Here is a 13,388-nt window from a genome sequence, read left to right as displayed (position 1 = left end):
AACAGTCACTTCTCTCCAAGTGGGTTATAGCAAGGAACTTAAAAAGCCAAGATTTGGAAGAGAGAGGAACTCAAAAGCAGGAAAACCCAGACAATGCAAAAGATGTTAACAAAATATGTTCTGAAAAGCAATGAAATGTGAAATGCTAATGTGAAATTTTACTTTTCTGGCAAACAGTCTATGCTAGGGAACACCTGTGTGGAATGAGCAGAAGTTACTTTCTGCAGTTGTGTGCAGGCTGCTTGTCTGGCTCCGAGGCACCTCCTCCCCAAGCATTAGCCTGGCTTCTGCAGATGTCAGTGCCACAGCCAGCCAGACATCTATGGGATCAAAGCAACTGAGTTTCTCCTGGACATACTGCAGAGACATCCCACAATACTGTGTCTAGCACATGGCACACCTTTAAAGTCTCTCCTGCAAACTACAGCAAACGATGTATGATACTTGCATTGATCTGCAATGATGGGGAATCACCTAAAGGTGTCCCAAAGTAATGGTCCCACTATGGACACCTATACTTACCTTGCAGTGTCTCACAGTGTTTCAAAGTGCAATTTGATGGCAAACTCAATTGCTTCCTTCAGTTCAGATCTGTCTTGTCACAGACACAGTAGCATCATCCCATTTGTTCCTTGGTGAAATCATGAAACGCAGGTATTTATGCCTTAAGATTTTCTGAAAAACTTACATTTTTCCAGCCATAAATTATAAAGACAGCTATGCCTTTGCAAACTACTCCCAGCAAAACTGGACGGACTCTGTAATTACTTCTTGCAATCCCAAACATGCAGATCAAGATTTGCAGGTGTTTGTGCCTTAAGATTTTCTGAAAACTGACATTTTACCAGCCACAAATTATAAAGACAGTTATGCCTTTGCAAACTACTCCCAGCAAAACTGGACAGACTCTGTAATTACTTCTTGCAATCCCAAACATGCAGATCAAGATTATCTATTGAAATGCCAGGCATAAGTTATTCATTAACTAAAACCATTCTGTAATTTTATTGATATATTTTGTGGAGTTCACATATTTTTGTACAGCAAACATAACACTGTAGGCCACAAGAAGCTGCAGCACTATTGTTTAATAGCAGCAAGGTATATTTTATAATCAGGGTATGTGGACAATAAATAGTCTGTTTCTTTGGATGTGAATGTTTAAAATGAAGTTCTGCTGCAGCTTCATAACGTGATTGCTATTTTACAGAGCTTATACACAAAAATATATATGCAATCTTTTTGTCTATATTTTATACAAATACAACAGTAGTTTGTGAATACATTTTAAAGTACATATACATGATAAGCAACTCGATTTCCCATATCACAGGATAGCAAATTTTAAATGCAAGAAACATATACAAATTCAGTCTGGAATGCAGGGTTTTGTGTTCTTTTTTTTTTCCTCTATTTTTTTGACTCAAAACTTTTATCATTAAAAACATTTTAGCATACAAGTCCAAACAATTTTCCCACTAGCTAAAAATATAATTTCAGCAATCCGAGTCAGGTTTGGATGTGACATCATTCACCAATATACTCTTCCCAGTTTTTGTCTAAGGCTTTTAGTAACATATAGTATGTTCTTCACTCCACACCATATAAAAAGCCAACATTTAACATTAACTAGCAGTCACCTATTTTTGTGAACAGAAGAGCTGGGCTTGTCAGCGTTTAAATTTGCATGTCCAAAATTTTACTTTTGCAAGTGCATATGAATACATTGTGGTGTTGCACAAAAGTTCATTAATGACAAATTAAGTCACAGTATAAAAATATATCATACAACTATAGGTCTAGTATAGTCCTTTTTTTCTATGGGTAAAAATACATCTGAATGAGACAGGGAGGTTTGTAGCACCATGAGAGGAGTTGTATCCCAAGTTACATTAGCAGCATGATCCAATATAACAATATTGCAGGAGTGTTTCTGAGGAGATAAACATTCACTCTGGTTCAACTGTACCACTGAAGCTTATACTGAAAAGTGTTTACATATGATTAGCAATAGTTCTGTGTCACTTCCAGGGCTAGATAACTGTTATCAAAAGACACTGCCTTCCAACAAAAGTAAGACACCCTTATTGCATAAAAGCTTTGGGACTACCCAAACACATTTTGAACTACTGTGGCATTACGTGTAAGTTGAGCATGATGCTAAGTAAGCTGAGGTTTAAAATGTACACTGCGGGGAAGCAGGACGGGCAGCTAAGCCTATAATGGTTTACTATATACCAGATAAGTACATATATTTCAGAGGCTTATCTATAGACTGAGAAGAATACAGGAGAAGCTGCTAAACCAGTGTATGAGACAGACATAACAAAGGATGCAGGATCCCCATAGCATTTACGGATGCAGGATCAGGCCCAAAGTTAACTTCAGACAGCAGCATAGCGATGATAGGATGTGATAAAAAAAAAACTGCATCAAATACTGCATGTTAAATATTTTTGACAAAGTTTACCATCAAGAACTCCAGAAGACAGTTTGCAAATGGTGAGGATGAACTCCTAATTGTTTTTGACTGGTATTCAAAATGGCAGTAGAAGACAGTGTAGTTTGAAACATGTAAACCTAGTAAAAACCATTGTAAAACCCTTAAGAAAGACACACTGGTTCTGTGCAATATAGCAAATTGATAAGAAAACACTGTAAAAATGTACCTGTTTAAAATTACAATGTCTACCATTTTGTACACAAAGCATTATACCAAAGGCCTACATATATGTAATCTAATGGCACTTGAAACAAATTATAATAAAAGGTTTTATAATAAAAAGCATAACCTGTAAGAAATTTTCTTAAAAGGTTTAGGTTTTCTTTTTGAAAGTGCTATATCTTGTAATATGTGTAACATAGAGGTTGACCAAGCTTTATTTTAAAAAATATTGGCCTATAATACAAGTTTAGCTCACTAGGCAAATGATCCTGAAAATATGTACTCTTAACATTCATTATTAGCTTAATAAAGCAATCAGCTCTGGCTCATGTTTCAGTCAGTATATGGTTTTTAAAAACCGCTACTGCCAAATTAACAATAAATCACTCTATTCCACAATTTACTACTAAATAAAGCACAAGCAACAAGTACACAAAAATATATATATTAAAAAAAAACCAAAACCAACAACAAAACAACCTTACTAGAAGTTTAGAAGTTGCACAAAGAGTGGTGCACAATCAGCCAGCCCTCCCCCCTCCCACCAAGAATCCATGGGAAATCAAGAAAACAGGGTTTAAAAACTGATGGTTTAGTTGTGGCCAATATTGACTCTGCCTAAGCGATGCTCAAAAGCACTCTGGTGGTGTTGGTATTGCTTAAAGGGTCTGCTTCCATGTTACCCTACATCCTAGTTCAGCTGCAAACACTCTGGGTGCAGTCACCCACTGAAACCCTGACTGAATGAGGTTCAATATCTTGTCTGAGGTCTCTATTTCTCAAGTGAAATGTATATCTAACTCCAAGTGAAATGTCAATCCCTTTTCAGGAAGCTAAGGCACAAACAAGGTAGTAAGGGTTCTGGCTATGCACTAAGAAACAGGTGTTGGCAAAGTGTCTGTGGGTTTTGGTTTTTATTAAGTCTTTCAGCAGCTGGGGCTGATAACAAGCGGCTCCAGACTGGAAATTTGTCTGCCACAGGCTGCCCAGGAAGGGCAGCGCTGCCCGGCCACACTGCTGGGCCAGCTGCAGGATGCCAAGCACCTGCAGCTTTCCTCTGCGGCAGGGAGAGTTGCAGATGCTTGGCATAACCCACTGGAGGAATTAAGTCCATTTATCTTCATCTCAGATTAAAAGGCTTGAGAATAAATCCAAGTTTTTTAGATGCGTTATGGTCGTTCATGTAAACTAGAGCTACGTTCGGTTGCATTCAGCTTGTGCTCTGTTCATCTGTGTTTTTCTTTCCTTTAGAAAGGTGAATGGAAAAAAAAGCAATATTGAACAAGTCATTCAACTAAAGATGTAAGCAAGCGAGCAATCTGTTTCACAGAAACCAGAGGAAGCAGTCGTGAAGCAGAGCTAAACGCCCACTTTGAGATAACGTGCTCCTAAAACCAAAATCTAGGAGTAGTTTGCAGAATTTCAAAAGGTATTTTCCTTATTAATACATCCTTATTTTAATGCCTTTGGAACATAAACACATTTATAAAAATGTTATTTTTCAGTAATAAAATTTAAATACACATATGTATAAAATAGTAAAACTACACCTGCATATTGCTCCTAGCATTAAAAAAAACCAGTAGGAGCTACTGATAAAACATCCGGAGCATGAGCTCCTTAAATGGGAGCAACTTTTGTTTCTGTGAAGTATATTTAGTTTAACCACTTAAAACCTTGAATTCTCATTATTGTTTGAGAGATACTAATGTACTCGATTTCCATTTTTTAATTCCTTGTACGAAAATGACAAGGAAAATAATGTTACTGTTGAATTGCAGCAAATCTAGTTTGCTTTTATGCATCACAGGGTTGGTTGTTTTTTTAGGGTTTTTTTCCTCTTTTGGTTATTAGGGGTTGGGGGATAGAATATATATTGCATTAGGTAAAAGTGGTGTAAGCAATATGCTTTTACTTCACTCCTAAGAGTCCTGTCTTTAAATCTTGGCAATGGGCAAAAAGTCCCTAACCAAGTACCCAGGTGTAGAAAGTGTGATTAACATCTAACTTGTTGCTTAGGAGGACATAACACACCATGTAACACAACTGAAAAGATCACTCCAATAAAAACAAAACAAAACAAAACAAACTGGTAGCTGCAAATTTACATTCACTTTCTGACTGCACACTAGTTTTGAACTGAAAATAGGTACACACTTTCTGGCTGGACTTGATCCACCCTTTGGCGGTGGCAGCGGGGAGAAGACTGACGCCTACAGACGTGAACACACTACTGGAAGGTTCCTATGCAGTACTCTTTCTATGCTACTAAAGAGAAAAAAACCAGCAAGTTAAGAATTAAAACAAAAACTGCGACAAAATATTCTGCATTACTACATTACAACACTTTTATATTTCAAGATCAGCCATTACTTTTGCCTGTTTCCCTATACCAGAGTCACGAAAGCACAACAGTTTCAAATTCAACTTGAAACATCTGTCATTTAGGCAATCAGAGATTCTCTGTCGAAATTCTGTTCAGCCCTAATTTTAGAGAATTACACTAATTTTTTTTCTTCTGTTATCCATAACAGGCCACCAAAATTTAAGCCAGAAAATGGCAAAATTCTTAAAAACTTTTATAATGACTTCAATACAAGTCAAAATGCTATATATATGTACATGTGTATATATCGACTTCTATATATACACACACAAGTTTTCAGAAAAATCTGAATTCTATATTCATTTAAAAAATTTAGATTTGTCATTATAGAACAGGTCAGATGTGTCACCATTTGGGAAGAGGATTTGTTTGGAAACAGACTGGATAATTTTTCCCCAAATCTCAGGAATCCTTGTGATACATATTTTAAATGGATTATTTGCAAATAGTAAAATATATTAAAAGGTAAAAGTGGCAGTTCTACCACTGACATCAATAAAACAGAATAGCTGGTATGGTTGAAAAAGTTTTAAAAACGGGATGAGTGTTGCGAGTTTGCTTGGGATGACTTTCTACTGAACATTTTGAATGTGTAAATTGGCAGTGAAAATGAAAACAATACAATGAGACTGTTTAAAAAAAACAACAAACCAAAGTAAACACAGCTGAGAATAAACACTTTCAAAACATTTAAAAAAAGTTAATTTAAATTTCTTACTGGCTTCATGAGATTGGTACTGTACAAAAGCGGAGAATTTATAATGTCTTATAGTAGGCACTAAGTTAAAAATGGTCACCTAAGGCATTTCTACAAATAGACAGTTAACAAGCCAGCTTTGTACATCCTATTGGAAAGCTTGATGAAATCGTGGTAGGGTGGTGGTTGTGCTTAGACTGCTTGTGAAAGCTGCTGACAATGAGTGCAGAGACCCAAGACCTATACTATTGCTGGGATCTTGTGGATCCTGGGTTTGTGGTGGGAGCTGAGTCATAGAAGAATGTGCCTCCTCTTGCGTATAACTCATCCCGAGGTTTCCCACTGAAACAGAAGGATTATAGGGAGGGCCATTTACAGGTATGAAGTTGAACAGCTGAGAAAAGTCCAATGATGGGGCATTTAGAGGTTCACTAATAGGAACGGAGCCCTTGGAAAGGGAAACTTCCCCAGACCCATCATCTAGTGGCCCTACTTGTGGATCCAGCCCTAGTTTTGATGAAGATGCTTGAGAATCCTGGGATGAAGAAGGCATACCACTTTGCAACTCCATTAAGTAACTTTCAATTTCCCCTTTCAATGGCTGTTCTTTTTCAGGCATAGAAATTGAGTATGAGGTAGTACCGAGCGGGTATTTCAACGATAGCTGGTGAGAAGGGTGGACAGACTCCATATCTATTGGACAAGGCATTCCCAATGGTAACGATGTGGCAACCATTTGGTGTGCAGATGCAGAACTCTGCATGGACTGAATCTGAGTGTTGTAGAGATTTAATTGCAAAGTGTTTGTAAATGGCTTTGATGTCAGTTCACTGGAAGGTAAAGACATCACTGGAAGCAGCTCATCCTTAATAGGCACAGAAACATTGCAGGTAAAGGGATCTAGAAGGTCCATTGGCTCTGTTTTGACCTTCAGAAGTTCTTGGTTGTGACTTTTCTTCATGTGGCGCGTGAGGTGATCCTTCCGCCCAAATCTCTGTGCACAGTACTGACAGAGGAAGTCCTTTCTTCCAGTGTGCACTACCATGTGTCTGCGGACATCCTTTCGGGTGTAGAACCGACGATCACAGTGTTCACACTGGTGCTTTTTCTCCTTCACTCCACCCGATGACTTGCCTGCATGAGTTTTTAGGTGCTCCAGCAGCACTCCTGTGCTTTCAAAAGTCTGCAAACATACCTTACAGGTGAGGTCACCACTTGTTGCAGCATGCAAAGCCAGGTGACGTTTGAACCCAAGCTTGGTATTGTAGTTCTTTCCACATTCTTCACACTTAAAGGCCTCTTTGTTGGGATTGTGTGTATGTAGGTGATTCTTTAGGTGATCTTTTCGGTGAAACATTTTCTCACAATAATTACACTTGTGGGTTTTCTCAGGAGAATGAGTAGCCATATGCCTTTAAACACAGATATATTCTGTAAGTAATTATTTTGATCAAAAAACACACGTGCTCATTTTTTAATGGCAGCTAAATACTACACTAAGGGCTGCTTTGCAACAGAACCTTTTAACTGAAAGCATGACACTACAAAGACAGTTTGACAAATTTAAATATTGCAAAACGCGAGCCATTTCTCTTAAATTGACACTTTAGTTTTGGTGGGTCTTAGCTACGGTAACAGGGGTATATGGGCAAGTATGAAAGTACTCATGTAAAAGTCCATAGCCAAAGAACTTTCAGTCCATACTCTTTTTCTTGTGACAATTCCTTATACAAGTGAAAATTCTATGCTCATTAAAAACAAAACAAACAAAACAAAAACAAACAAACAGAAAACAAAAGCAGAAAACAAATTAAGAAACAAAATCAAAGACATTAGCTTGCAAACTTAGGTAATTTAGAATTCTAGAAACAATCCAATAGCTACTTTAATTAACACATCCTCTCTGCAATCAGCTGAAGGCGTACAGAAATATATACTTTTACACGGCTTAACACGGCCAACATAAAATAGATAATATAATCTGAAAGATAAATAGAGTTTAATACCTTAGTAATTTGTACTTAGAAACAAAGGCCTTGGTGCAGTCTTGTTGTGTGCACTTGTAGGGCCTCTCTCCTGTGTGAGAGTATGAGTGAACCTTTAATTTCTCAACACTGTTAAAGGCCTTGTCACACAGTTGGCAAGGAAAGTTTTTTCTTGGTTTGGTTTCACCACGCTTACGTTTCCCTGAAGGGACTTTCTGGGTATCTCTTACTTCTGACAAATCACCAGGAATGACAGTGGCCATCGCAGCCTAAACCAGGCCTTCTTGTTGGACACTTGGGAATTGCCCAACTCCACTAAATGATTTAGCTTTAGATGGCTTCTCAAGTTTCATGTGGTCGTAAAAGAAAGCAAAAGGGGACTGGAAAAAAAAAAATAAGAAACAACTAGTTTGTAACTAAACTTAGATTTTGAAGTTTACTTGCTATGTGATGCTTCTGAATAAAACTTAAAAATAAAGTTAGGTTCAGCTGGTCTAACGTAATACCTACAGGTTTCTTTATACTATTTGCTGCAACTCTTAAAATGCATTGCTCAGGATGAACAGATCCACATATGCCCTGAAATCACACCTCACAACTTTCCCCTCAAGCACTGATGGAAAACAGCAGAGTTTCTGTCAGATTAAGGGAGGCATCAGGCACAGGCCGACCTACCCAGGCACCTTTTGGTCGCTTCTGATTTCAAAGGAATCACAGCCGCGCCTGTGGTGTTTGCACAGACATCCCCACACACACACACACACACACACACACACAACCGTCAAAGCCTGGAAGCCTCAAAATGTTTGAAAACACAGCAGTACCCATGCAGACACTATGGAGGACAAAGCTCATGTTCCCTTTTGGATATACCTCCCTCCCCGAGATTACTGCACATCTACGCATCTACTCTGGGAAAATGCATGCACTGCCAATGATGCCTAACACCAGGTGAAATTCTCCTGTAAACTCACCCTCTGCTAGCAGAGACTTGATCTATGAATGGCATAAGTCCCACGGATTAGGGTTAGATTAGATAGATCAGGGTTTTATCAGCCCAGTGCTAGAAACCCCCAGGCTGCTCACACTACCCTGTGAGACACGAAGGCTGTAAGCACTCAGACTCAGGCTAGCTCAGGATGGAGGCTCCAAGTCCTGCCCCTGTGGCATAGCAAAATGTCAACTAAACCGGAGGCTTTCACTGTCAGGAAGTGCGTGACGTGATCCTTGTGTCTAACTTGCGGGTGAGAAGTTTTCGATTTGTCATCTGGTATCATATAGTGGCAACTGGGCACCTGCCACCACAGGGCACTCAACAGCCCTCTTTTGTCAGGGGTTGATGACAGCTTGGCGCACAACTGCTACTACAGATACCAAAATCCTGCGCTAGCCAGAGTGGGAAGGGTGGAGCGTGAGGTCCGCAGCAGCAGGGACAAGGAGGACAGCAAGACAGCACTCAATGCAAGTGTTTTTGAGGGCCTTTCTCCCAAAATTTAGCCTTTCTCCCTTGGAAGTGCCACCACCCACCCCCAGCCCCGGTGTCACGGCTGGCAGCTGCTGTCCCCTCCGGTCTCTGCTGGGGCAGCTGCGCGAGAGGCGGCCGGGCCGGGCGGCACCGGGGCCGGGCAGTGGCCGGGCCAGGCTCGGCGGCCGGGCAGCGCCACAGCCCTGGCAGCAGGGCCGGGGGAGCCGCAGCTGCTGGGACAGGTGGAGCTGGGCAGCTGGAGCCGGACAGGCACCACCCGGCTGCAGCTGCTCCAGCCCAACGCCGCCTCCCTGGAAAACAAACTGGGCTCTCGGGCTCTTCCCTGCTGGCAGGGAGGGAAGCTGGGAGGCAGCCCCAGCCATAGCTGTCCTCTCACCCCTGCTGAGGCTCAGCAGAGATGGAGGCAGCCAACTGCTCCAGAGAGGAGTGGAGAGCAGCACCCAGGTGTGCTGGAGGGAAAACTACATGGTCCTTGCAAGTGCCCCAGCATGGTCCTGGAAGAAAGCGAGAAGGAAGGAAAGCCTGTGTTTTCCTCAATGCATGGCAGGACAGGAGAAGCAGGGAGAGGAAGGGGAAGTGCCTCTTTAATGTCTGCATTATAAGAAATCCTCAGACTTGAGACCTCCATTTGAAATGTTTATACAGAGTATGTCTTTGTCTAAGCCTTCTCCTCCCTCCTCCCCATTTTCCCTTGTCTTTAGAGGAGAACTACTGGTACACCAAGATGGAAATCTGCTTCCTTTCAACCCTGAAGTCCTGAATGACAGGTTAAACTATGCTACCTCCTTTAACCGAGCAGCTTTGCAAGACCACCTTATTCCCGTAACTGCTTTTATAAATACTTAGTGAAAGAAAAAGCATTTCTTTAAGGACTCTCTTGATTTCAGATTTGTCTTAAACTCATTCCCACTCGTGGGATGAAGCCTGGAGACATCAGCTCCATGAGTGAGAAAATGCACAGGTCTTCAAAGTATCAGCTTAATCTTATTTTCTGTCTCATAATCAACAATCTAGTTCACTAATTCTAGTTCATAAGGAACAGGTGTTTGGAGATATAAGAGCGGTAATTTTCTTCAGTAAAAATACATGAAGACCAGTTCCAAAGACTTCAATGAAGCCACCAATGTAATCAAAAGGAGAGTCTGATTCACATCAAAGTTGCAATATATCTGTGGATTGAAAGGTATTTTTTTAATATAGGCTTTAATCAGAATCTGGTAATAAAATTAATTTTGTTCTGTTAATGAACACACTGGTCTTCAGTGTGGTCCTCAGTATTGGCCTGAATGTAGAACGAAATTTTGTTTCAGTCTAATCTCTCCTGACAAATGAAGTTCAGGGGGGAGAAGAAAAATCCAACCTGTCCTACACTTGCACAGGGTACTTTTATATACACAAGCACCTGCAGGAGACCCACCACACAGAGCTGAGAGCACAGCAGTCACAGCCCTCACTGCATGGCCAGGGCACACTTACGGCCCCAGTGGGGTACAAGGGATCCAGCCCCCTGGTCCCCCTGCCAAATCCATACCTAGCCTGAGACAGGGAAGGCAGGATTAGCAGAAAAGGCAAGGGACCAGCCTCCACAGTCTGCTGCACGAGGGTGGTGCTACTTCAGCTCAGCAGCAAGTGGAGTCAGTGCCCAGACAGTGACAAGAGAAGCAGGGACAGCAGGAAAGATGCAGGGAAGGAGGGTGAGCCACCACAGGGAGGGAGATGGACAGAGCCAGGATGGGGATGTAGGGCTAGAGAGGCTCAGGTACTGCTGCATAGGTGTTGGGAATATCTAAGGACATGAGGATAGGGGTGAGCTGGTAACACTGGGGTGGGTGGGAAGGAACTGAACATGCATCAGGCTGGGGAGATGCAGGATAGGAAGCCATGCAGAAGGGTGAATCTGATGCGATAGCAGCCTTTGTTATGAAACAGCATATTAAGCTTAACAACATCTGACAACTTCTCACTCCTTTTCTCAATGCAAAGATCACACCTCAGGCTGAAGACCATCCTATATTCAGGCCAATATAAGATCACTGTTGTCTTCTCCAAAATTACAGGTAACCTAGCTGCTGTACCAGTCAGAACATTCACAGGGACAAAAAAATTTGGGTTTTGTTCCTCTACAATCAAAACTAATTAAGCTGACTTTGAACTGCGTTTAAGTGTCCTTAAAAATGCACCACTAGAACAAATATAGTGTGGATCCAATCTTTGACAATGACAGTTTTATTAAAAAACACGTATGCACTACTATCTCAGTATCACTTCTCAATAGGTGAGGCAATTAAGAATGTCAGTATTGATCTCTGAATAGCAAATAACCACTTTTTTTCCTTTTTTTGGGGTGTGGATATATAGACTGAGCAATGGAGATAAAACTTTAAAAAAACCACCGATCCTCAAATATTAAATTTTCCAAAGACCAGCTGAAAGAATTTTATGAGTAATATTGCCTGCTTGTGTCTCAACATATTATCACTTAAAATCCACATTCTTACTGGTGCTTTCACAACTGCAGGATGAATGATTATATGCAGTATCAAATATAACAAACACATTACAGAAAAGCTTATAATAAAATACTATTTTTAAAGAAGCATATACTTAAAGAGGATTAAAGCAGCCTCTGTTCAATGCACACCTGATGTTTGCCCACTAAAGTCCTCAGATTTTGGTCTTAACCAGTTCCGCTGACTCTTCTTGGAGGAAACCAGAATCCAGTACTTCCCATTTTTACTGGTCTGAAAAACAAAAGGAACAATGGACTAGACTCCAGCAAAACCAGCACATTCATAAAGGCTGTGATGCGGCAAGACCAGGGATTGGAAAGAATCAGAAAGGAAAAGTTAAAAGGGACAGATCCACCCCATGCACAGAACATTATATACTGTTAATCATAAACTGTAGGAATCATTCTTGCATTATCAGTAGCAATTATGCACTTCAATTTGCAGTATACTTACATAATTTCAACTAATGCTATGCTGGACAGTGACACATAAAGAGATAAAATTAGACAAAAGTAGCAAAGGAGTTTTCATATAGTTAAAAAAAAATAAAAATCCACAGACCACAAATAATTTAGATGTAACAGCAAAACATGTGAAATGCTGGGCCCAGACTTGAGTTTCTTACTCAGAAAGGACTGAATAAGAGAAGATTCTGGATTAGGCCCAACTTTACTAGAACCTAATGCCTTCATTCTGCTTAATTATACAGGAAATAGCAGCTTAAAAGGTGACCTGCAAAGGAAAATAAAATTAATTTAAAAAAAATAATAAAACCTCTTAATGATGAACATGCTACAGGTAAATCTCAAAGGAGGGCAAGTCTAGGTATGCCTGAGCAAACTGAGAGGGCCTTTTTGGAATTTCCCTTGTATCTCCCTTTCCTCTGCCATCATCCTTTTGCAAATTTGCAGCAGGTCTTCCTTGTCTTGCTAGAAGGCCTCCTGGATGACACAGGTATACACAGAAAACATGTTCAGTGCCTCATTGTATGGGGAGGTTTATCCTGCCCAATTCTTCCAGATGTGTAAGGGCAAAGCCCTGTACATACCCCACAGCAGGCTGAAGCTGCTTGGCAGGAGCCCTGTAGTAATGTAATGTTTCCCCCACACACACAACATTTTCCCTTCTGGCTTCCCATTCATTCCAAAATCATTCTTCCTTTTGATACCGAGTTCAGCTCTGCACAGCCCCAGCAACCTCTGTTGGTGAGTGTGAATGTGAGCAGACAGGTGTCCCTAAACACCTAGTAGTGTCAGAAGCGCTTCAGAACAACCGACTGAAGCTCTCTGATGGCTGAGGAACATTTATGTGGGGCTCTGTACTTACAGGCAGGAGACAGAAACAGCTCCAGTACTCAAATAAAAAGTTTTGTTTTCAACTAATGAGCACAACCCTCACCTCCACTTTTTAGGGTTCCCAAATAATCTTAAGGGAGAAAATGATGATGACTCCTTACCTCCTCTCCCAGCAAGACCCTTATAAATCCATTCCCCTGCAATGCCCATCTCAACATCTTCCACTATCACAAAGGAAGAGTTTCATTCCCCAGATGTTTCTACTGAGGTAGTACTATGGTTAAGTGTTTCTACTAATGTACTACACTATTGTTAGGTAGACAGTATTTAAGACAGACACATAGATGTAATGGACTAAGTCCTC

The 13,388-nt window shown here is 40.7% G+C and overlaps 1 protein-coding gene across 4 annotated transcripts in view; it reads right to left on the bottom strand.

The window, feature by feature from the left end:
* Window positions 1–981: 981 nt before the first annotated feature.
* Window positions 982–13,388, bottom strand: part of PLAG1 (PLAG1 zinc finger) — a 52,179-nt gene continuing 39,772 nt past the window's right edge. For 2 of the 4 annotated variants that reach the window (XM_039702932.1, XM_039702933.1), the window contains exons 2-4: window positions 11,861–11,960; window positions 7,755–8,113; window positions 982–7,160 (exon numbers count right to left, since the gene is read on the bottom strand). In XM_039702932.1, coding sequence (XP_039558866.1) covers window positions 5,897–7,160; window positions 7,755–7,996 — 1,506 coding nt within the window. In that variant the 5' untranslated portion in view covers window positions 7,997–8,113; window positions 11,861–11,960 and the 3' untranslated portion in view covers window positions 982–5,896. The remainder of the gene's footprint in view (window positions 7,161–7,754; window positions 8,114–11,860; window positions 11,961–13,388) is intronic. The other 2 variants (XM_039702934.1, XM_039702935.1) reach the window with 2 other exon arrangements.

The sequence above is a fragment of the Passer montanus genome, unplaced genomic scaffold (genome assembly GCF_014805655.1).
Source record: "Passer montanus isolate IOZ18808 unplaced genomic scaffold, ASM1480565v1 scaffold16, whole genome shotgun sequence".
Taxonomy (NCBI): Eukaryota; Metazoa; Chordata; class Aves; order Passeriformes; family Passeridae; genus Passer; species Passer montanus.
The sequence above is the reverse complement of the archived record's forward strand: the minus strand, read 5'-3'. Positions and strand labels throughout refer to the sequence as shown.